We start from the raw sequence: 25633 nt of genomic DNA, 5'->3' as shown, positions 1-25633 counted from the left end.
GAAAGATTCACAATCAATATCACCCTTAAGAACTTTACAAAAAAAATAAGTAATCAAGATCTTGACGTCTGGCAAATAAACTACAGCAATTAAAATATTTACAGTTAATCTCATATTTATAATCATCAGAATTAGGTAAAAATCTATAAGAACACAGGGAAATATATATTTTTTTAATATTCTCTAGCTTAGCCGAGTCAGTGGAAGTAATAGAGTTCCATACTACAGATGCATGTTCAAGCTTGGATCTGACCAATGTATAGTATAAAATTAATAAACACATAGGAGTAGAAAAAGAATAAGTCAAAGATCTAATTAGACCAAGCATTCTTAATGAATGGGTATAAATATATTGCACATGATCATGGAAATATAATTTAGAATCAAGTAAGACACCAAGATCTCTAATAGTATCTTTCCTAGTAATTATGACATTATTAAGAGTATAATTAAATTTTTGGGAGGTTGTTTTACGTGAGAAAGAAATAGCAAAAGTTTTGGATTGATTAATTTTCATTCCATTTTCAACAGTCCAAAGAGCAATTGAATTGATATCCTTTTGAAGAATTTGACAATCAGCCAAACTACTAATTTTGAGAAAGATTTTGAGATCATCCGCAAATAAAAGAAAGCTATAATAATAATAATAATAATAATAATAATAATAATAATAATAAATGCTAAATATTTTATAATTATGCAAATTCTAAATTTATAATTTCAATGGATCACATTATTACTATACACGTTGGTAGTTTTAATGCATGTGGATAAATTTCTGTAGTAGAAAAGCTTGTAACTTCTCATGACTTTCATAGGAACATGAAAGTTAACCTTGTGGATGAAATAGTAACTCATCATATTACATGTAAGGACTTGAATAAGAAGAGGACATCAAGATCTTGATGTGCGAATTTGAATAGTGATCCTTAAAGCAATTACAGTTTAATTATTCCTGGAGTCAATGGGAAGAAATCTGTTCGAATATAACAATATCAATTTGAGTTGAATAGGCCTACTTTATTAAATTTAGTCGAGTCAGTTGCTGTAACAGAATTCTAGATGCATATTGAAGTTTCGATCTCACTAGTATGAAGTAAAGTACGAGGGGATCCAGGAAATAACGACCGTTTCGTTGTAATAATTAAAAAATATATATTTATTTGAAAAAACAAAGTCTGTTACATAACTGCAGCTTCCTTTACTTCTCTACATAATCACCACCTACATTTAAACATTTGTCGTATCTGTTCTCTAGCTTTAGAATTCCCGTGTTATACTCCTCTGCCGCCAGTTCATTAAGCCAGGTGTTCACTGTCTTCTTCAACTCTTCATCACTTCCAAAACGCGTACCACCCAGAAAGTCTTTCAGCTTAGTGAAAAGGTGAAAATCGCTAGGAGCAAGGTCTGGACTATAGGGCGGATGATCAAAGATTTCCCAATCGAATTGATCCAGCAATTCTCGAGTTGAAGCAGCAGTGTGCGGGCGGGCGTTGTCGTGAAGAAGCACAACTCCTCTCGAAAGCATTCCTCGCCTCTTGTTTTGGATGGCTCGCCGTAGTTTTCGTAAAGTCTCACAATAATGATTTGCATTGATCGTAGTGCCTTTTGGCATGAAATCCAGCAAAAGAACACCTTTGCGATCCCAAAAGACAGTAGCCATGACTTTTTGTGTTGAGCGAGTCTGTTTGAATTTTCTTGGTTTCTTGGGTGATGAGGGATGATGCCACTGACGTGATTGGCGCTTGGTCTCTGGGGTGTTGTGAGACACCCAGGTCTCATGACCAGTCACAATTTGATCAAGAAAGGCGTCTCCATCTGTGTGATATCGCATCAAGAATGTCAATGCTGAGGCCATTCTCTGAGTTTTGTGTTGGTCACTCAGTTGCCGTGGAACCCATCGTGCACAGATTTTGTGGTAGCCAAGATGTTGCGACACAATTTCACCAAGCAAAGAACGAGAAATGTCAGGAAAGGCAATATGCAATTCGTCAAGTGATGTGCTCCTGTCTTGCAAGATTCTGTCGTTCACTTTAGTCTTCAGGTCTTCTGTGATGAGTGATGGGCGTCCGGGTCGAGCTTCATCGTGGACATTTGTTCGCCCATTGTTGAACATTTCGCACCATTTTCTCACATTTCTTTCATTCATTACAGTATCACCATACACTTCTTTCAATTGCCGGTAAATTTCTGCAGGTTTCAAATGTCGGTCATTCAAAAATCGAATCACACTCATCACTTCACATCGGCGGGATTATCAATCACATCGTTCATTTTGAAGTAACACAAAACGCACAATGGCGACTTGTTGCAACCAGTACTCACAACATTATGACAACACATGTTAAGGAAGCCATTTGACCTTCAAACAAGGAAGGGGAGTCAGCTGCACGGCGGGTATGCGCGAACGGTCGTTATTTCCTGGATCCCCCTCGTATAAAGAGTAATTCAGGCATAGAGAAAGAATAAGTAATTGACCACATTATATGGAAGATTCTGATTGCATGGCTCTTTTTGAAAACTGCAAACTTATAAAACGAAGTTTACTGTCAAAGAATACCCAAACATATTTGACACAATCTCTTCTGTTAATTTGACTTTGATTTAAATTATAGTTGAATTTAAGAGAGATTATTTTCCTTGTAAAGGTTATTTAAATTATAGTTGAATTTAAGAGAGATTATTTTCCTCGTAAAGGTTACAACATTAGTTTCGGAAATAATAATTTTCTGCCATTCTCTTAGGGCAGTGATGTCAAAGCAATTTGACACTATCAATCATAATTTACTTTTGGACAAACTACATACTATTGGAGTTAGAGGTATAGTTTTAAAATTATTCCAATCATATTTTAGTAACAGAAGGCAAATGACCAAAAATGAAGATCAATTTAGTGAATACAAATATATTGATATAGGTGTACCGCAAGGAACAATTTTGGGACCTGTTTTATTTCTAATATATGTTAATGATCTGCTAAATATAAATTTAGAAAAATTTAATGGATCTATTATATATTCATATGCGGATGATACAGTAGTTATTTTCAGTGGTTTTTCTTGGCAGGAAGCATATAGAAATGCTAATATAGGTGCTAACATTGTTAAAAAATGGCTTAATTCCAACTTCCTTTCTTTAAATATATCTAAATCAACTTTAGTTCCTTTTTCGTTAACAGCTGCCAGTGTTCAAAATTTAAAATTTAGCGATAAATATAGACTAATAATACACAGTGAAAATTGTTTAGATCCCAAAAGTTGTAAATGTCCACCTTTGAAAGAAGCCACGTATGTCAAATATCTGGGTATCATTATTGATCAGAATTTAAAATGGCCTCATCACATTACTTATCTTTGTAAGAGGCTACGTAAAACAATTTATAAATTCATTAATCTTCGATGCTACTTACCTATTAGAGTTCTACGAAATGTTTATTTGGCCATTATTCAGTCTATCATTCAATATGGTATAACTGTTTGGGGTGGAAGTACAAAAATTAATCTTAGTCCGTTAAATTTACTACAAAAACGAATAATTAAAATTTGTTTGAAGAAACGTTTCGATTATCCAACTAAATTAATTTATTCTGAATTTAATGTATTTAATATTGAACAAATTTATAAGTATACGCTGTTAAAATTTTATCATAAAAATCTTAATAAGTTTGTATTACAGACACACAATTATGACACAAGGCGAAATATTAATTCAACATTAGTAGAACCTAAATGTCTCACATCTGCTGGTCTAAAGCATAGCATTATTAGCCCTCGGTTGTACAATGCTTTAACTAAATTACACCCAGAACTTCTAACATGTAACCCACTAACATATAACAAGAAAATTAGAAACGTGTTAATATCTTCAATTTGATTACATAAATTTATAGCCTATGTGTATGAATTAATCAACCTATATTATATTTGTATTCTATAATTTTGAAATATATATTAGTCCTACTTTTCATGTGCGATATTATTCTTCTCTAGTGTTAATATTATATTATATAATTCCATTGCCACTGTAATTATATTTTAGTTCCTATTTTATTTTACTTATTTATTTTTATTGTTATTATTTTTTATTTTAATATTATATCTGAACTGCGACCGAGCACGAGCGCAGCTCATTCAGTCTCAAATTTTGTTAATACTACTGTATCTTCTTTTTATATTGCTTGTATTATTTTATTTCTATTTCTCTTGTTTGTTTTGTAATTATATTCTTTATTCTGTATATTTAAATTTAAATAAATAAATAAATAATTAAATAAATAAATAAAGTTATTTTTATATGGCTTCTTTCTGTTGGATATTATCTATATTGTCTGTAAAACAAAAGTACTAATATCAATTTCTTAATATTGCAGTTGTGTTTTAAATGTTAATAACATAATAAAGAGTTAGGAAGGAATATTCACATAAATTCCATAATAGTACAACTATACTGAACTAAATGGATGAAACACATCATTCTTAAAGTGATGTCCCAAAAAAAAAAAAGAGATTGAGTATGGCATGATAAGTTCGAATTTATATTGATGCCACATTTAGCCTTATAAAAGTAATCAATAAACCAATCAAAAGAATATTACAGTACGAAACAAAGTTACCTAGGTGCTGTATATGTTTTAAGTATAACTAATATTCCACAACAAAACTCTTATCTCATTATGCTTTTAAGGTGATATTGGTGAGCAACTTCTGTCATCAGAATATTAAATTATTTTCTCGAAATGTGCTGAAGCTATAGAGCTGACATTTTTACAACACATGGGCACGTGTCTTTTGCTTATGATGTAACAGTAGCTGCTTTGTTAATTCATTTCCTTACAAACAATTTCCATGCGAATATTTTCAAAATTTTCAATACAGTATCTTAAGTAATACGTATTTACGGTATATTAGATTTACGAAAACATTCTGTAAGGCTACTAAATAAATAGGCCTAACTTATATCTGAAAATCTCACTTTTGTATAAAAAAAAGTTGAGAAAATATTTCTTTCGAGTAAAAAAATCAAACTTGTGAAAAATGAGCATTAAAAGTAAAACTTACATTCCTATGAATATAGCTCGACCAAGCGGCATATATCACCTCTTTCGTCTGTCTCTTTCCTTTCCGCTGTAAAGCGCTCAGGCTCTCCTGAGCTCTAAAGTGCGTGCTTGCTCCTATGGGCATCAATTGACATGACTGGAATAAGGCAATAATAATAATAATTATTATTATTATTTATTTATTTATTTATTTATTTATTTATTTATTTATTTAATGTGCTGTACAACAGCCAGTGGCCAATTACAGTTCAGCACAAATATAACAAAAAACATAAAACAAAAATAATTATTACACATAAATATAATTACAATTACAATAATGACAATGAATGGATAACTAAGAATACTATGAGACAATGTTAATTGAGTATAATGCCTAAAATAATACATAAATGATAAATCGTTGCCAAGAGCAAACAAAGTCTATACATTGAAGGGATCGAATTCGCAGCCATGCATGTTGGCATTTTTAATGCATCTGGAGACTGGTGAAAGAAATTTCGAATTTCTAATATAGAAAAGTTTGTGGGCTCTCATATCTTTTGTTGGAATACGTAAGGTAATATTGTTTAAGAAAGAGTCACAGGATATATCACCTTTGAGGACTTTACAAAAGAACAGATAATCTAGCTCATGGCGTCTAGCATATAGATTTTGACAATTAAAATATTCACATTTTCTCTCATAACTATACCTGGAATTAATGGGCAGAAATCTGAATGAACATAAGGATATAAATTTTCTTTGTATATTTTCTAATTTAGCCGAGTCCGTAGTTGTAATCGAGTTCCAAACTACAGATGCATATTCGAGTTTCGATCGCACCAATGTATAGTATAGCATTAAAAGAGAATCGGGCGTGGAAAAAGAATAAGTTATTGACCGTATTATTCCTAGCATTCTGATTGCGTGATTGTAAATGTAATCAACGTGACTATGAAAATACAATTTACTGTCAAAGAATATTCACAAATCTTTTACGCAATCCGTTCCAATAATTAGTACATTATTTAGATAATAATTAAATTTCAGTGAAGAAGTTTTTCTAGAAAAGGTTATTACATTAGTTTTGGATACGTTAATTTTCATACCATTGTCTTCCGACCATTTAGCGACTGAATTAATGTCACATTGAAGTGATTGACAGTCAGTACTACTTTTGATTGTACGAAAAATTTTTAAATCGTCTGCAAATAATAAACAGTCAGAACTTATTCTTTTACATATATCATCTATGAATATAATAAATAATAATAATAATAATAATAATAATAATAATAATAATAATAATAATAATAATAATAATGATAATAATAATAATAATAATAATAATAATAATAATAATAATAATAATAATGTATTCTTCAGCAAAAAAAATCTCTTCTTGCAGAACATCTGGCTCTAGTATGATAAAGAATTCTGATTATTTGTCATTTCATTGTTTGAAATGTAATGTGTATATAAATTGAGTGTTAATGATGTAGTTCGTAGTTTTAGGAGGGCATTTTAATGCTTACTTGCAGTGCTGTATATGGATTGTGAATGTTATTTGTGTTGTAGGACTTGGCGATGGGCACAGATGCAGAGGGAGAAAGAATCAAAGATCATATGAGGAATATTGTGCCAATTCTGTTGGATCAGGCAGTATCAGCAACAGACAAGATGCGCATAATTGCCCTCTACATTATTTCAAAGAATGGCATCAGTGAGGAAAACCTTACAAAACTGGTGCAGCACGCACAAATTTCTCCACAGGACAAGCAGACCATTGTCAATATGGCCAACCTTGGACTCAACGTTGTTGTTGATGTAAGTGAACAAAAGTTCTAAAGATCCTTATTGTGAGACGAGCTGACAGTTACAGTGGCGGAAATCAATATAAAGGCACTTGAGTTTTGCAGTAGAACACATACGTATTTATTCATATATCGCATTTCTGATAACTATCATCATCATCACCATCATCATCATCATCCTCCTTCACGAATTAGGCCTCTGTAGATCTGTTTCGGCCCCATGTAGCAGTCTTCTTAAAGGTCTTCCTGGTCGACGATGTCCTCTAGGTTTATATTGCATCATAATTTTTGCGATTCTTGAATTTTCCATTCTTCTTACGTGATCTAGCCAATTGAATTTGTATCTGCTGATTTTTTCTTCTACTGACTCTACTTCTGATTGTTCTAAAATTTCTTCATTCCTTTTTCGGTCTAAAAGAGTATATCCTGCTGTCCTGAAAAATTTCATTTCCGTTGCTTTGATTCTGTTCATGTCTTTTTTCTTTAATGTTGTTGTTTTCTAATGCCAGGCGTTTGACAGTAAAGTCATTTGACCTCTTGCACTCCAATATTTTTCAAAGATATTATCATGGTGAGCCACTGAAGCACAGATTTTGAGGTGTTCCGAATCCATTTCTTGGTTTGAGTTGCACAATAGGCAGTTAGGAGACTGATATATTCCAATTCTATGCAGGTGTTTGGCCAAACTATCATGGCCTGTTGAAAATCTAAATGCAGCTACAGACGATTTTCGTGGTAAATCGGGAATTAACTGTGGATTATGATGCAAAGAGTTCCATTTTTTCCCTTGAGATTGTGTTATCAAATTTTGTTTGTTGATGTCTAAATATGTAGATTTAATAAATCTTTTCACAGAGTAATACGTAGATTTAGTAACAGGTCTGTAAGTAGCAGTGCTGCCCTTCTTTGCTAAAGCATCCACATTCTCGTTTCCCAGGATTCCACAATGGGATGGTATCCATTGGAATACAGTTCTTCTATTGAGTGATATTAATTGAGAGAGCATTTTAGTTATTTCTGCTGTTTGAGATGAAGGTGTGTGTTTAGGGACTATTGATAGAATAGCTGCTTTGGAGTCTGGCAATATAACTGCATTCTTAAATTTATTGATGTGGCATAGAAGATTCCTGAGACTTTCACTTATTGCAATGATTTTTCTTTAATGTCCAAATCTCGCTTCCGTATAAAAGGGAGGGTAATGCTAGTGTATTATATATTTTTATGCTTGTAGATTTTTGTACTAATTTAGCTTTTAATGTATTGTTTATTATTCCTAGAATTTGTGTAAATTTGGTAATTTTATTGTTCACATCTTTTTCATTTTGATAAGATATTTCACAATCCAGATAATTGAAATTTTGTACTTGTTCGAGGCATTGATTATTGTGTATTATCTTACTTCTGACTGGGTCTTGTCCTAAAAATGCCATTACTTTTGATTTTTGTGCTGAAATTTCCATCCCAAAATCTTTTAATATTTTATTTAATGTATATAATCCTCTTTGTAAATTATGACTTGATCATCGGCATAGAGTAAGGTATTTAATGTTAGAGCACTGGTTATTTTGATTCCTGATGTGTAGATTTGGTTCCATTTTAAAATAATTTCATTTATATAAATATTAAATAAAGTTGGTGATAGTGGACAACCTTGTCGAACTCCATTATTAATTAATTTTCTTTCGGATATACAGCTATTTATTTTGACACTTATTTTGCTGTCTGTGTAGATTTCTATTATATTTTGTAATAGCAAATTTGGAATATTTTTATCTTGTAATATGTCGAATAAAAGGTCTCTTCGGACTTTATCAAAAGCTTTCACAAAATCAATAAAAGCTATATGGGTTTCTAAATTAAATTCTCTTCTTTTTTCTAACAATAGTTTGATACTAAATAATGGATCTACACATGATCTTTCTTTTCTAAAGCCATTTTGACACTCCGGAAGGAAAGTTTCAGTTCTGATAACTATGATGTATTTTACTTAGGGATATCACATTGCACTAATGTTCCCACACCTCATGTGAAAACATTGGATAGAGACAAAAATAACGCTGTTGTGAGGGTGGAAATTGGTATAAATGCACTTGTGTGCCACCTCAGACAGGCAGTAATGTAAAACTCGGTGTAAACAAATCACTGCAGTTGTATTGGAGAGATGTGACCGTAGCATCTTTCCCCGGCACTCGCTACAATGCCACGTGGAAAGCGTCTATGAAATGAAGAAAAAGCAAGCATTATGCTTACAAAGAGTTGAAACTCTCCAATCCGCAAATCGCCAAGAAATTAGGACATTCAAGTTGTGTTACTGATAATTTTGTGAAATTGGGCACACAGTATGGACAAAATGGGAGATATGGTCGGACAAGGAAGCTCTCCGAGCTTACTAAACCACTTATCCTGCGCACAGCAAAGGTAAAAAACATGTTTGCTTCTCAAATAGTTACTGATTTGAAGTTGCCAGTCACTGCCAGACGTGTAAGACAAATTCTGGCAGGAGACTATAACCTAGTCTTTAAGAAACAATTTAGTAAACCACCTCTAAAAGATGACCATAAGAAGGCCAGAATGTCTTTTGCTGAAGAACACATGTCCTGGACCTCAGAGTGGGGTCAAGTGATATTTAGCGACGAGAATAAATTTAATTAGGATGGACTAGATGGATTTTAGTATTACTGGCATGACCTGCGTACAGAGGACCAAGTTCGAATGAGTAGAAATTTTGGTGGCGGAAGTGTGATAATCTGGGCAGCATTCTGTGCTCAAGGTACCTCCTACTTAGCATGGGTGCACACCAGAATTAATTCTGACACCTACACAGAGATGATGGAATCGAAGTTGGTTCGGATGTATGAAGAATTTGATGACAACCTGATTTTTCAGCAAAATAATGCTGCAATTCATGTCTGTACCAAATCGAAGAAGTGGTTTCTCGTGAAAGGAATCACACTTCTGAACTGGCCATCAACAACTCCAGATTTAAACCCCATAGAAAACCTATGGAGAATCATAGCAATCGTGTGTATCACAACGGAAGACAGTTTGAGACTGTGGCTCAGCTAAAGAATGCGATTCGTGCAGAGTGGGCTTCAATTTCTATGGACCAAAGGGAATTTTTCAAGTTATTAAGAACAATGGTGGTTCAACCAAGTACTAGAACTCTGTTGTAATGTGTTTTGTTACTGTTTCTTTATTTTATTATCAACAATAGAAAGATGCCTTTATATTAATTTCCTCTCTTATGACAGTGGGTTTTCACTCTTCAGGTATTATGTGAAAAGCAAAATGATAAATTTAGTTTGGTATGGTTTCTTTATAAGTTGTTAGACTAGACGTCATTTCGGAAGGCAGTTAGCTTCTATATGCGCCGTAGCATTTCTGGTATGTGACATCACAAGCTTGTACAATAGAACCAATCAGAATCAGTCTATAACAAGCACTTCCAGAGTTCGTTTGTTCACGTGCAAGTGTTTCAATACATTGAATAAGTAAAACTAACATTTACTGTGTGCATGTAAGGTACATAAATGGAAGAAGAGACTGTAAAAAGACAAGTATTACACAGGCATGCGCGGAAAATAGTGTTTAAGGTGTATAATAATTTAAAAAACGTTGACGAGCAGAACGCTGCCAGCCATCTTTATGCTGGCTGCAACGTTGCCAACATGCAAGAAACGACTGCAGAAGCATGTGGTGTGGGATTGAGAATTTTGTTAGTGAAGGAAAGAGTTTATGTTTGATGTCATGCTTACAGTAATCAACGGCTAAGGTCATTATTGTCTTTTGATAATTTAAATTCTCTCCTGCGCTATTTGTATTGCACGTGCTCGTGAAGTACGATGTGGCAATGTTGTACGCTGCCTTGCTCTCTCTATCTGTCTCTCTCGACGCAAACGCTAGCAGACAACCAGCCTTCCGAATTGCCGTCTACTCTAGTAAATATCTGTCAAGGATAAGGCAGAAGTGTAAAACAAATCAACAAAATAAACGTAATTGCCACTAAACTCATTCTGCCTTTATATTAATTTCCTCCACTGTATTTGGTAGTTGGACTATTTATAGCAGACCATTCCAACACAGCATTTGAGGGCTAGGGAGCCTGGACATTGCCCCGCCTCTGCCCAGGGTGGACCCCCCCACTCTCTGTCGCTGAGGCTGTAGTGGTGTAATTTTTATCTCACCCTGGATGAGACATGGATTTCTCACTTTGAGCCTAAAGCGAACAGACAATCCATAGATAGTATCATACAAATTGGTCATGCCAGAAAAAGTTTAAAACAACTTTTTCAGCTGGTAACATCATGGCAACAATCTTTTCTCCTAGATATGTTTCCCTGTGGTTAAATGAGTACCAGTAACTCATATATATGCGTATGTATTTATTCACACTGCAGTGGGTATATACCCGGTGGCAGTGGTAACTAATTACACTCAATAGTGACAATAATAAACTTATTAATTAAAAATACAATTAATAATAATATTAATAATTAATACTAACAATAATTAATAATAACAACAACAGGGAATATACTAAATTAAATGAAATGCTCACTTAAAATAACATTTGAAATAAATCTAATTTGTATCTTAAAACTAAGATCGAACTAAAACCCACGAGTATGATATGTTCATATCTGCACAAGTACCTTTCAAATTACACTCATTTCGCTGTCAACTCACTCACTGCAATGGAACTACGACACATTTCACTGATTCTATCCTGATTTCACTAACACTTCAAAAACATTTCACTGTTCAAATACTATGCACTGCCACTATAAACTATAAAGCTTCACTGACAGGAACACGTTTCACTTACACAGCACACTTCACTGACACGACATACTTCTTCACTGATACAACACTTCAACAACAACATATCATTTACACCCTTTAAATACTGTGTATAATTACCATCTATTAGTAAGGTCCTTAAGCCTATTTTTAAATACATTTTTGGTTGTTGGTAAAGCCTTTAGTAAGTCTGCAGGTAAAGCATTCCAGTCCCTGATAGTACGATTGAGAAAAGAAAACTTTCCAGTGTCCGTCCTCTGCCTTCTTTCCCTCAATTTATATGAGTGGTCGTTCCTTGAAGAGTAATTTGGCGGCTGCAACCTATTTTTTATTTCTCTGCAGGCAGACTCACCTCTGTATGTTTTGAACATTGCGCATAATCGAATTCGCGTTCTCCTGTCCGTGAGTGTGTCCCATTTTAATGGTGAATTTTTCCGACAACACTTAAGAGCCCGTTTTTTAATCTTTTCCAGTGTCTTAATATGTTCTAATCTGTAAGGATCCCAACATGCAGCACCATATTCCATTACTGGACGTACTAGTGATTTATATGCAATCTCTTTGGATTTATCAGAACCTTTTCTTAGTACCCTCATCACAAAGTGTAACGCTCTCCATGCTTTTCCCGCTGTGTCCGTAACGTGTTCCCGCCAGCCGAGATCGCTGCTAAATGTTATTCCGAGGTATTTACATTTGTTAACTTCTGGAATGGTTTCGCCCCCTAACGTATACGATGCGACTATTTTATTTCTTTATTTATGTCCGTGTGGACTTGACAGGGAATCACAAAGGTTAAGTGGACTGTCCTGCCTCATCTGCTTTATAATCTGGATTTGGCTGCTTTGGACTACCATTTTACAGTCCTCTGAAAGAGGCAATCTACAGAAGGAAATTTAAGGATGATGACGTTATTGCCGAAGTGAAGTGTTTCAGAGAGACCTGTAGAACATTACTGCAAAACTTAGAAATCATGTTGTAAATATTCAGATTGTCAATGTTAATACAGGTAATACAATATAATATTTGTTTTATTCAGTCTTATGACAAATCAATTATTAAAACAATGACATATATTTCATAACATGTAGTCATTGAGTTTTATACAAAGTAAGTTACGAACGTTTTCACCCATTCAGGCATCTTCAGGTTCTGTGTACAATATCTCATTATTAATCATATTATTATGTTAAACAGTTCATCTCATCGACTATCATTGTAATTATCATACAGATTAATAATGAGATATTTCATATTGGAGTTAAATGGCAAGTTATAGCCGATTTAAGTGAACACCATATTTTAACGTTTTGGTGGCTACTTCATTCACACACAACCCCCAGAATGTCTGGAGGACCACACCTGCTGTTGGTCGACGGGAGATCTTGTTGATCACCAGCTTTCCCTCCTTAAGCCACTGGAGGACGATTTTAGTACCATAGCAGGTCAGCACTAGGAACAGAAAAGTAAAAAGAGGAGGAAGGAAAGGGAAATGAACCCCTAGGCCTCGAATGCTCTAATGCCGTTGGGGTCGAAGAAAGTAAGAGTTCAGTCAGAGGACTGGATAGGAAAGGGTAAAGAGGGAATTAGGTATTGGATAGAGGAAAATTATACCAAATTCAGTCATTAACTCATCAAGCTGACCAGTGCTAATTGATGAGTAGCCCCACCCTTTAGTTCAGCTCGTAAAATTATGCTTACTAACAGCTGCACCACGGGAAGGTAGGGATGGGACATTGGGTATTTGTCCAGGTTGGTTCCTTAAAGCCTTCAATGGGAAGGATTAATGGCTCTCCCCCCTGTATCCGATAGATACCCTTTTGGCCAAACACCTGCATAGAATTGGAATATATCAGTCCCCTAACTGCCTATTGTGCAACTCAAACCAAGAAATGGATTCGGAACACCTCAAAATCTGTGCTTCAGTGGCTAGTCATGATAATATCTTTGAAAAATATTGGAGTGCAAGAGGTCAAATGACTTTATTGTCAAACGCCTGGCATTAGAAAACAACAACAATAATGAGATATTGTACACAGAACCTGAAGATGCCTGAATGGGCGAAAACGTTCGTAACTTACTTTGTATAAAACTCAATGACTTCATGTTATGAAATATATGTCATTGTTTTAATAATTGATTTGTCATAAGACTGAATAAAACAAATATTATATTGTATTACCTGTATTACTGCAAAAGCATACAGAGACTAACATACCAGTTAAGAATAGGCAAGAATTTACCAGGGCATTATTAAAAAAATTGGTTTAGTCAGTCAGATATTTCTATAGTAATGTGATGTATTTGAAATGAAATCATTTTTGTAGGGTAACCGAAAGAAGATTTATCAGGTTACACGCAAGGAGCGTATCACAGAACAGACCTACCAGATGTCTCGCTGGACGCCAGTCATCAAAGATATCATGGAAGATAGTATTGAAGACAAACTTGACCTCAAGCACTTCCCTTTTCTCGCTGGCCGTGCTGCTTCTTCAAGCTACCATGCACCAACAAGGTAATGTACCATTGTGATGTAAAACTGATTACTGAACCGGTACCATTACAGTAATTGACTCTCATTATTTTCTTTGAAATTTTCTTCGAAAGATATTTTTAAAGGAAGTTGTGCATGAATCATTATTTTATACATCTTCTTGAACTGTATAACTAATAAATGAAGCCATGTATGCGTTTTATAGTGAGGGTCACATAAGAATAGTTCCTAAACAGCAAATTTTGCCATCTTGTCAGTGTTGCCAACTGTTATCAGATATCACACGATCCTACGTACTATACTTGTTTTTTTGAAATATGGGACATGACAGTTAAGCGGCCGAGCTTGGAACTACAGTACCATGTTGCCAACATGGATTACCAGCTGCCAGCTGATGGAAGCTAGCAATTGTCGTTACGATGGCTGACGTTAAAACATTCATTGACAATTGACGCGAAGGTAAGAAAACAATACAAAAATCGACAGAGAATCAAAGACGAAACTTAGCAATGCTAACATTGTGTGCACAATAAATGTCTCCAAGAGAGCTATTAAGCACTCGCCATGTGGGACCTGTAAGTTTGGCAACTCAACCGTTGTTACCATAGCAACAGGCCTACCACGCTATGTGATATTCAGTTGTTTTTCCGATCGCAACGCTCCTGTCATGTCCCATCTTTAAAAAAAAAAACAAGTATAAATGAATTATTTATTTACCGTACTTTATGTTGGAAGGTTATTCTAAATAATTCAATAATGTGTAACATATTTTCGTAGGCAAACTATACAGGGAAAGGGTTCAACATGTCAAGTATTTTGTCTGGCAATACGAAATTCATTGGTTTGACTAAACAATTGACTCACGAGACCTAACCTAAAAATGTATTTTGTTTGACCATATGAAATTATTAGTACTAACTCTGAAAACTTATCTGACTATAGTCTTGAATTATAACCACAACGCAACACAAAATAACTATTACGTATTAATATTAATACTGATATTAATTAATTATTAATATGTTCAAGTTTCACTAGCTTCCAATAACCGGCTCAGAAATCTAGTATAATTTTAATTTCATGGCACTCCAGTACCGACAAATATTGTCGATATTTGTCTCAGCTGCCAACATACCAGTTACAAAATCACTACCATTTGTAGTATTTGTCAGTATCGAAATTCGAAACGAAGTTGGCAAAAGAAAATTCAACCTGCAAACTAGAAAATCCCCACAATCCACTAGCATATGTAGTAATGGGGGAAAAATGGTTAGGTTTCACCCTTAGGGTATGAAGTAAGCTGACCCAGACTATAAATTATGACTATTAAAGGAAAACTATAGCAGATGTGACAAAAATCTGAATTGTTGCGAAATACGTGAAGTGCATAATGATAAATAGTAAATAGTTTTCGTGACGTGTATATCATTTTCAGGACACACTTCTTTTGTTTTCTATTTCAGTGCACGTTACGGACATTGGCACAAGGATAAAGGACAACAAACCGTGAAGAATGTCCCTCGTCTAATTGTGTTTGTGGTTGGAGGAGTGTGTTTTTCAGAAATTCGCTGTGCTTATGAGGTGACTCAAGCTGTAAAGAACTGGGAGGTTATTTGTGGTGAGTAAAATGTATCTGATTAGTAAGAATTGCATACCTCCAACAATACCGAGAGGTAATGACATGATCCTGTGTGTGTGTATGTACCTTTGCTTTACAGAACTGTAGTTCATTGCTTTGCATAAACTTAAGTAGGGCTCACGGAACTTTCTGATGAGGGGGTTGAGACTTTTGTTACTGTATTAATGACCAGAAGGATTTATTTGAAACAGTCATTTGAAGATGAGACATTGCAAACATTTAGGTTGACTTTTCAATGAATGATCATCAGAATGCCATTATTTGAAATTTAAAAAATTATTGGTTGGATGTATGGTTGGTAGGTTCCTCTCTAATGGCACGATTAAATGTTTTGCATTGTCTTCTCTCTAGCTTCCCAGTATATCCCAGCTGTTTCTTCATTTCTGTTGAGTTCTTTACAAGTTGGCAGATGTTCCCTGTTTCAAGATATTTTCTTCTGCACCATGAATCGTGAATTGTCCTGTGTCTGATAGGCCGAATCTATACAGGGTGTTTAAAAAATACGGGGCATAATTTCAGGTATGTATTTCCCACATGTAGACAATCAAAATAGTTCATTACAACATATGTCCGGAAATGCTTCATTTCCGAGTTATGGCCTTCACAACATTGAAATTCACCAGAACATTTTTCTTTCTGCAGGTCGTTGTCATTACAGAAGATGTTCAAAATGTCCACCTCCTGCTTGAATACAGACCTCACATCGATGTCTCATTGACCTGGGAACACGATCCCAAACTCCTGGAGTATTGCATATGTCCTCAGAACATGCCACAATTCGATTCCAAAGGGATTCCAAATCAGGCACCGGAGACAAATAAACCAATGATTTTAAATGGCTGATAGAAGGAGTCATGTTCACAGCCTCCAGAATCTCCTCCTGTACTTCTGGAGTTGTAGATCTTGGTCGTCCCCTTCCCAAACCAGGAGAGTTAAATTTTCCATACTCGCACAGACGGTAATGGAGACGTACAAATGTCTTCCGATCTGGACATTGTCGCTGTGGGTACCACTCCTGGTACAAACGACGAGCCAGCGCAGCATTGCCGTCCGCCTTACCGTACATGAAGTGTATCTCTGCCAGCTCTTGGTTTGAATACGTGTCGCACAGTCTAACACCTACACAACACTGAATGTAACCTTTGCCTCGGAATGAACTGTCAGAGTGCCCTCTTAATATCTCCTTTGACGGCAACGACCTGCGGAAAGAAAAACGTTCCTGTGAATTTCAATGTTGTGAAGGCCATAACTCGAAAATAAAGCATTTCCGGACACATGTTGTAATGAACTATTTTGATTGTCTACATGTGGGAAATACATACCTGAAATTATGCCCCGTATTTTTTAAACACCCTGTATACATATTCTGCCAAGCAGTCATGACCTTTTGTCAGTTAGAAATGTGCTATTGCCAATTTTGTAGTTGCATCAGTAAGTGTTTGTTGTGCTATGTCTTCATTTTTTTTTTTTTCCATTTACTTCGTTCTTTGTTTATTTACATTACTTTGCCCCATTTTTGTGATTAGTTTTTTTATATATGTATATATGTTTGTAAAAATTATGTACATATACAGAGTGGTAACTAATATGTAGGAAATCTTTGGGGAATGGGTAGAGAATCTAAAAACAAGCAAAAAAGTTCTTCTAATATATAGTCAATTTCGTTTTGTTTTTTAATTACAGGTACTTTTAGTTCATACATGTTTGCTTATTACAACTTGATTTTTACATCTTTCTTTACAAAATCCATGCATAATACTCAAAATGGCCACAGTGAGGTGTAATGTTCCAATACAGGCTTCTAAGTGCCACATCATGGACTGTCTTACTCCCATATTCCAGGTGTCTGTTGTATCTTCTGATATTCTTCAACATACTGTGAGAGAATTTCAATGTTCTCAGTAGATCTTGGATACATAATTGCTATTTAAATGTCACCACCACTTCACTTAGTGTATGCAAGGCATACCAAAAGCTCAAACTAACCTAATCTGTCACAAATTCGTATATTCAAGCTTACCAAAAGTTGTTGTTTTCTAATGCCAGGTGTTTGACAATAAAGTCATTTGACCTCTTGCACTCCAATACTTTTCAAAGATATTATCATGGTCAGCCACTGAAGCATAGATTTTGAGAATCTAAATGCAGCTACAGACGATTTTCGTGGTAAATCGGGAATTAACTGTGGATTATGATGCAGAAGTTCCATTTCTTTCCCTTGAGATTGTGTTATCAAATTTTGTTTGTTGAAGTCTAAGTATGTAGATTTAATAAATCTTTTCACAGAGTAATACGTAGATTTAGTAACAGGTCTGTAAGTAGCAGTGCTGCCCTTCTTTGCTAAAGCATCCTCATTCTCGTTTCCCAGGATTCCACAATGGGATGGTATCCATTGGAATACAATTCTTTTATTGAGTGATATTAATTGAGAGAGCATTTTAGTTACTTCTGCTATTTGAGATGAAGGTGTGTGTTTAGAGACTATTGATAGAATAGCTGCTTTGGAGTCTGACAGTATAACTGCATTCTTAAATTTATTGATGTGGCATAGAAGATTTCTGAGACTTTCACTTATTGCAATGATTTCTCTATCAAAACTTGTTGTTCCATATCCAAGAGATCTATAAAGTGAGAAGAGACAGCACGTAACATCTGCACTGGCACCTTGTTCTCTGGAGATCTAGGATCCGTTGGTGTATAAATGAAGCCAGTTTTGTGTAGGGTACCTAATATTAATTGTCTCTAAAGACAATTGTTTCATTATTTCAGTGTTTACTTCTGATTTCAGTATTTCTTCTGTTAAATTTAGATTATATTCTATATTTAATAGAATAGAAATAATGAAACAATTGTCTTTAGAGACAATAAATATTAGGTACCCTCCACAAAACTGGCTTCATTTACACACCGACGGATCCTTGATCTCCAGAGAACAAGGTGCCAGTGCAGGTGTTACGTGCTGTCTCTTCTCACTTTATAGATCTCTTGGATATGGAGCAACAAGTTTTGATGGAGAAATCGTTGCAATAAGTAAGTCTCAGGAATCTTCTATTTCACATCAATAAATTTAAGATTGCAGTTATACTGTCAGACTCCAAAGCAGCTATTCTATCAGTAGTCTCTAAACACACACCTTCATCTCAAACAGCAGAAATAACTAAAATGCTCTCTCAATTAATATTACTCAATAAAATAATTGTATTCCAATGGATACCATCCCATTGTGGAATCCTGGGAAATGAGAATGCGGATGCTTTAGCAAAGAAGGGCAGCACTGCTACTTACAGACCTGTTACTAAATCTACATATTACTCTGTGAAAAGATTTATTAAATCTACATACTTAGACTTCAACAAACAAAATTTGATAACACAATCTCAAGGGAAAGAAATGGAACTTCTGCATCATAATCCACAGTTAATTCCCGATTTACCACGAAAATCGTCTGTAGCTGCATTTAGATTGGCAACAGGCCATGATTGTCCGGCCAAACACCTGCATAGAATTGGAATATATCAGTCTCCTAACTGCCCATTGTGCAACTCAAACCAAGAAATGGATTCGGAACACCTCAAAATCTGTGATTCAGTGGCTGACCATGATAATATCTTTGAAAAATATTGGAGTGCAAGAGGTCAAATGACTTTATTGTCATACGCCTGGCATTAGAAAACAACAACATATTTAATAGAGTTAAAGGGTTTGGTTTAATTTGTAAGTTTTCTTTTAAATTCGGGATATTGATTTTCTGTTTTAATTCTTGAACCATGGATATGAAACTTTTTTTAGTTTTTAGTCTACAGAGAGAACTGTATGAAGCTTACCAAAAGTATAAACTAACCTACCTGTCATAGATTCGTATATGCAAGGCATACGAAAAGGCTAAATTAGCCTATATATTATTTTAATGTACCGAAGTACATATGATATTTCCATGCAGATATTCTGCGTCATCATACGATGAAAGAGTAATGGAATGGAGAAAAATTCTCTCCGGTGCCGGGATTTGAACCCGGGTTTTCAGCTCTACATGCTGATGCTTTATCCACTAAGCCACACCGGATACAACCCCGACGCTGGTTAGAATCGTCTCAGATTAAGCTCCAACTCTTGGGTTCCCTCTAGTGGCCGCCCTCTGCACTACGTCATAGATGTCTATGAACGCAGGACCGAAGTCCACACATGTGCTGAGGTGCACTCGATATGAGTGACTAGTTGGCCGGGATCCGACGGAATAAGCGCTGTCTTAAATCACGAAGTGATTTACGCATATCATATATACATTATTTTAATGTACAGAAGTACATATGATATTTCCATGAAGATATTCTGCGTCATCATACGATGAAAGAGTAATGGAACGGAGAAAAATTCCGGTGTGGCTTAGTGGATAAAGCATCAGCACGTAGAGTTGAAAACCCGGGTTCAAATCCCAGCGCTGGAGAGAATTTTTCTCTGTTCCATTACTCTTTCATCGTATAAATTAGCCTAGCCTATCACGGATTCCCACACCTTAGAACTTAGAAAAATGCAAATTGGAAGTTTCAGTGTCGTGTGCTGTGTAGAAAAGCTAAAATCCAATGGATTAAGATCAGAGGAACCAGCAGGCCATCTGTACAAGAGCACTTATAACCTTTTTACTTCGTTATTGTCCAGAATGACATACACAGTACTATTTGATATAATAAATTGGTATTATTGACATTTTCAGGCTCTTCACATATCCTCACACCAGAAGACTTCCTAAGCAATTTGCAGAAGTTAAGCAACCAGTAAGTACAATATCTTACTGGACAGACTGGCCTAACATGTCCCCCAGCAGTGGACTGAGGGACGTACAAGTATGAGTGAAATGAAAAGTAGGATTGAGTGGAAAGTGCCGAAAATAGGAAGTGAGCATTTCTGTTTTCACCCAGTGTGACATACGTTCATGAAAGACACAACCACACACACTAAATGCTCCTAATTAAGGCATTCTTAAAGCACATGCAAAACTTGTGATAGAAATCGAGTGTTATATTAATGGGGCATTATAGATTTGTAATAAAGATGTTCTGATGATTATTAATCAGTTTATATATATTGTAAGTTTCGATTTTTAATTTTATTTTATAATTTGTATTCACCATTGATATACAGACTTTTTTTCCCCCCTTTTGTAATATCTCCCGCTTCTGATTGTTGTTTATAAGATTTTTTTTTTGTTGTCTGAAATGTTCTTCTGCTACTGTTTCTTTGACTCTTTTTATTGCATGTTATACGAAAAATCTGTTAACAGAGTAGAGCTTAAAATGCAGATGGAGTACAGATTAAATTGTAACGCATAAAGCAATATTGACATTAAAAGTATGATAAATTGTTATAAAATCGTTTTATGAGATTCTGAAACATGAAGAGAGTGAAGTTGTCCTTTGAGAATGCCAAAAATTTGCACACTCCATTTTATGTATATAAAATTGTCAGTTGGATTGGAGAGTTTGTATTACATAAATCTTGTTAATACCCTATATTTGTGATATATTTTAAAATTATTGAAGTAATTTTAAGATATTTAGCACTTTTGCAATAAATAATACTACATAATACAGTCTTATGTAGCGTCGCTGCCACATGTCTCATATTCTGCTGTGATTGCAAGTATTTTCTAGAACTGAAAATAAATTTATTGATGAAAACTACAACTAGAAATACCTTGTGTATAACTTTATATAATATTTTCTCTCTGGGTGGAGCTAGGAAATGGCCACTTGCTATTTCAACAACAGTAGAATTCATATCCTTGAAATTTCCTCGTTATATGCAGATGACACGTGTAGGTACAGAATGTAATCCATAGAATGAAGAGAAACCTAGTCCAGAATATTTAGCTTTTTGTATGGTGTCAGAATAACAAGTTAAAGATATAGACTGTAACTGATTTCATACCTTTTGAACAAGACAAGACAAACGTTCAGTATCACATGTTGTTAGTTGAAGACAAAGATTTTGATGGAATTTCACTCAACTAAATGCTGCTTAAATTTTAAGCATAATGCAGAGATAAGAGAACGCATTCTTTACTGTCTCTATAAAGGATATCAGTTATCAAAGAAAATTGAAAGCTGAGAGAATTCTTTGAGTTACGAATTGAACTCATTCTTTATCTGGAAAGAGCAGTGTATATTTATTAATTTGTGTCCCTTTTATCTAAATATGAGAATACTTTCGCTCCATTCAAAAAGTAATTTAATAGCGTTAAATATACAAATTTATGCAAAGCAATCATAACAGTAATGGACATACTCGAGCAAATTTTGCATTACATCATACATGCTTGCAGGGTGGTAGTGTTGAAAAAAATATTGGTCTGTGGTATTTCTTTTTCCCTGAGTTTGTATCATATTGTATAAGAGACTGCAGGGATATTTCGCAGCTTCTGTGGACACTTCTTCATTTACATGGTAATATTTCGTAAGATACATTGAGAGATTTCCAAGTTCCATTCCTCTTGTAACGACAAGCTAAGTGTTCACAGGTAATAAAAACTTCTACGTATTAGTGCAGTGGTTACCAGTCAGTGTAATATACCTGATAATGAGATTACACATATAACAATAGATAATGCTTCCAAAAATTACCTGCTACAGATTTATCTTCAACACTTACCTCCATAATCAATAAAACAACTTCCTCTAGAATAATGTAATAGCAAAATCAAAAGGAGTACGATCGGTTTCAGCCAAACCAACAAAATATATCAAATACTAAATAAAATAACCAAACAAAATAAATAAAATAATATATTGTATTAATATTTATTTTCATTATATGAGAAAGTATAGGAACTAATCGACAGATTTTATTCCCAACACAAACAAGAAATTCAATTGAATGATTACAAAATCTGCCCCCCCACTCAACACAGTATATCTTTAAAGGTCATGAACGAAAATTTTAAAGAAGATCAAGAGTGAGGCAAACAGCATGAGAACTTTATCTTCACTTAATTATATCAAATAACAAAGAATCCACTTGCAAAGTTGGCATGTCTGAAATTTAACATACTGTTAAAATGCTGAATACCAAATTCCATCAGAAACAACTAAATAAGTGAATGAATCCACTGCACTGAAGGAAGTGGTAGTTTACTCTTTTCTTTATTAAACACAAAGTAATATATAAGATGATTCAAAGAAGATGGTGCAGAAGTAAACCTGATTTATTCATGACTGAACGAATTTAACACAACTCTATTAACATGAAAAGACGCATTTTCAGTGATGTCAATGTAATAATTTAAAATTCTTTCTTATGTATTGTGTAATGTACTGTTAGGCGAAAATAAACTTTTTAAATAAAATTTCGCCAGAATCTGTTAGGGGAAAGTAAACCTTTTAAGTAAAATTTCGCCAGAATTTGTTAGGCGAAAATAAACCTTTTAAATAAAATTTCGCCAGAATCTCGTCTTCAATTTCAATTCAATTCAGTTTATTTGGCCATTAAACATATAGGTCAGAATACATTGAAAAACATATAAACACCAATAAAAGAAACAGTAAAATTTAAATAATACAATGAAAACATGAAATAATTTGAAACTTTTAAATTAAAGAAAACTAACTAAATTCCAATTAAACTTATTTGTTAAAATACAATTTCTACAAATTTGTGTTGAAAAACTCAGCAACAAAATAAAAAGGATTATTTAATAACCAATTGTAAAATCTAGTTTTGAAGCTATTTCTGCCTCACACCAGGCTTACTACGTCTTGCAAAATGTTATTTAAAGATGCAAGTCTACGTAAGCGTAGGGCGCTTATTTTGGTCGAATAGCTTGACATTTAATCTTGGCTTTGTTAGGTTCATGAAAACCTACTGTTCATATGTGCTGGTGAAAATCTTAATATACTAATTTTCGCTGCTAATTTACGAATTCTCAGATACAGTTCATAGTTTATGGAATTGTAAAAACTAAAGAAGTCCTTGTTATTATACATACATTTCGGAAAGCTCAATTAATTTTAGCTGCAACTCTGGAGACAAATTTCCTAGATTTGCGGACTGGGGGTGACTGAAGAATTCTAATTTGTGTTAAATCATTTCCATTTAGCATCTCTGAATAATTCATGTTTTCCAGTATGTCTCCTCCTTGTTGTATATATTGCTGCTCTACTTAATGTATGCATGGGCAACCTTTGCTCTTTCGGTGCGTTCTAGTAGGGGAAGAATGTTACCTCGCGTTCAGAGCCATCTGCCTGTCATGTGGTTCAGCCCGTATGGGCTTGGATATGCACTGCTGAACTAGTCGCAAAATCCGAGAATAGCTCTGCATACACTGCCAATCATACTGAGTTACCTTTTTAAAAAACGTAAATCATTTGAGTGGAAAGAAGCAAAACAAATAACACATACCCTTTCTTTAGAGATTGCCTAACTTTCGTTTTTGGGACTAGGCTTTAAAAAATTCACAGAATGATAGCTTGAAAAATATTTAAAATAGTACTGTGGGGTTTCATTGACATATTCTTTACTCTGTAGCTACAGTCGCAATTAATTTATTTAATTTTTGAGAGAGACTGTATAGTTACAGACTTTTTTTTTTGTACTAACTAATCAAGGCTGTGTTGCTAGCATAAGTGTGTATTTTTGGAAAAGCTTCTATTTAAAGTGTAACTAGTATTGTCATTATTGCCATGTTTTATTAGGAAGAGAATAGACAAAGTGATTTTATGCTTAAAATCACTTTCGATTACACTCTACCAGTCGCGGCTCGTGGTTTTAAAATTGAGGAAGGCTGTAGGCTGAAATGGCAAATTTTCAATGTCTCAAGCATGAGTATTAGTTTATTTATTTCTATTTATTTATTCGTGTATTTCCGTAACTGGGAATTGGGAATTTTAACAATAAATTATTATTATTATTTTTCAAATTCAAATTCAAATTTATTTACAATTTACATTTGAATTGAATACATATGGATAGATACCCGAAATGAGCATAATGCTTGTGCTCGGGTACAGTCCAGTAGTCTACATAAATTTTACAGAGATCAGTAATAATGTTGATGATAGAAATAATAGTAACAATAATAATAATAATAATAATAATAATAGAATAATCGTGACAGAAATGATACAAAGATTGTAATACAAAATAATTCATTAATAAATAATAATAATAATAATAATAATAATGATAAATACTAAGACGGATAAAATAAAATATAAAACGACTAGCGAGAGTTAACACAACTTAAATAAGCATATAATAACCGGAAAAAAATGACGAACTCGAAAATCAACAGAAAAGTTCGTTGTATCGCAGACGACAGCAACCACCGTATTGACGTTGTATTGTGCATTAATAGTAGTAGTGGGGAGCTGAAAGTCTCTTCCAATCTTCTCGTAAAATCATGGGAAGTTAATGCTGAAAAAACAAAATGTCTACGAGTCAAACTGTTCATTATTACCAGGATAAATACAAATAATACTGAAATATATTAATCGAGTTTCAGTTATAGATCTCTCCTTTTGTGCAAGTTATTATTATTATTATTATTATTATTATTATTATTATTATTATTATTATTATTATTATTATTATTTTATATATATATATATATATATATATATATATATATATATATATATAAAACGGGCACCTGACTTACCTTCATTCATTTGCTTGTAGACGAAATCGGCCCTTCTTTCTTTCGATATATTACTCACACAATTCATTGTTCTCAAATAAACACTCGCAAAAGGTTCTCACAATCACAAGTTCACAACCACATAAAATACTGATACTCAAGCCAAAACTAATTCGCACGTTAGAATTTCCGTTGTGTTGTTTTCCCTCCCCTGACGGAGGTT

The 25633-nt window shown here is 34.2% G+C and overlaps 1 protein-coding gene and 1 non-coding gene across 3 annotated transcripts in view; one reads left to right on the top strand and one right to left on the bottom strand.

Moving 5' to 3' along the window:
• Positions 1 to 25633, top strand: part of Rop (Syntaxin-binding protein Rop) — a 105704-nt gene that overhangs the window by 64414 nt on the left and 15657 nt on the right. For both annotated transcript variants that reach the window (XM_069834136.1, XM_069834135.1), the window contains exons 9-12: positions 6617 to 6865; positions 13977 to 14164; positions 15607 to 15761; positions 20494 to 20554. In XM_069834136.1, coding sequence (XP_069690237.1) covers positions 6617 to 6865; positions 13977 to 14164; positions 15607 to 15761; positions 20494 to 20554 — 653 coding nt within the window. The remainder of the gene's footprint in view (positions 1 to 6616; positions 6866 to 13976; positions 14165 to 15606; positions 15762 to 20493; positions 20555 to 25633) is intronic.
• On the bottom strand, positions 19774 to 19845 carry TRNAY-GUA (transfer RNA tyrosine (anticodon GUA)). The gene has a single exon. It is a non-coding gene; the product is annotated as a tRNA-Tyr (tRNA).

The sequence above is a fragment of the Periplaneta americana genome, chromosome 8 (genome assembly GCF_040183065.1).
Source record: "Periplaneta americana isolate PAMFEO1 chromosome 8, P.americana_PAMFEO1_priV1, whole genome shotgun sequence".
Taxonomy (NCBI): domain Eukaryota; kingdom Metazoa; phylum Arthropoda; class Insecta; order Blattodea; family Blattidae; genus Periplaneta; species Periplaneta americana.
Note: the sequence above shows the minus strand (reverse complement) of the source record. Positions and strands in the feature narration are given on the sequence as shown.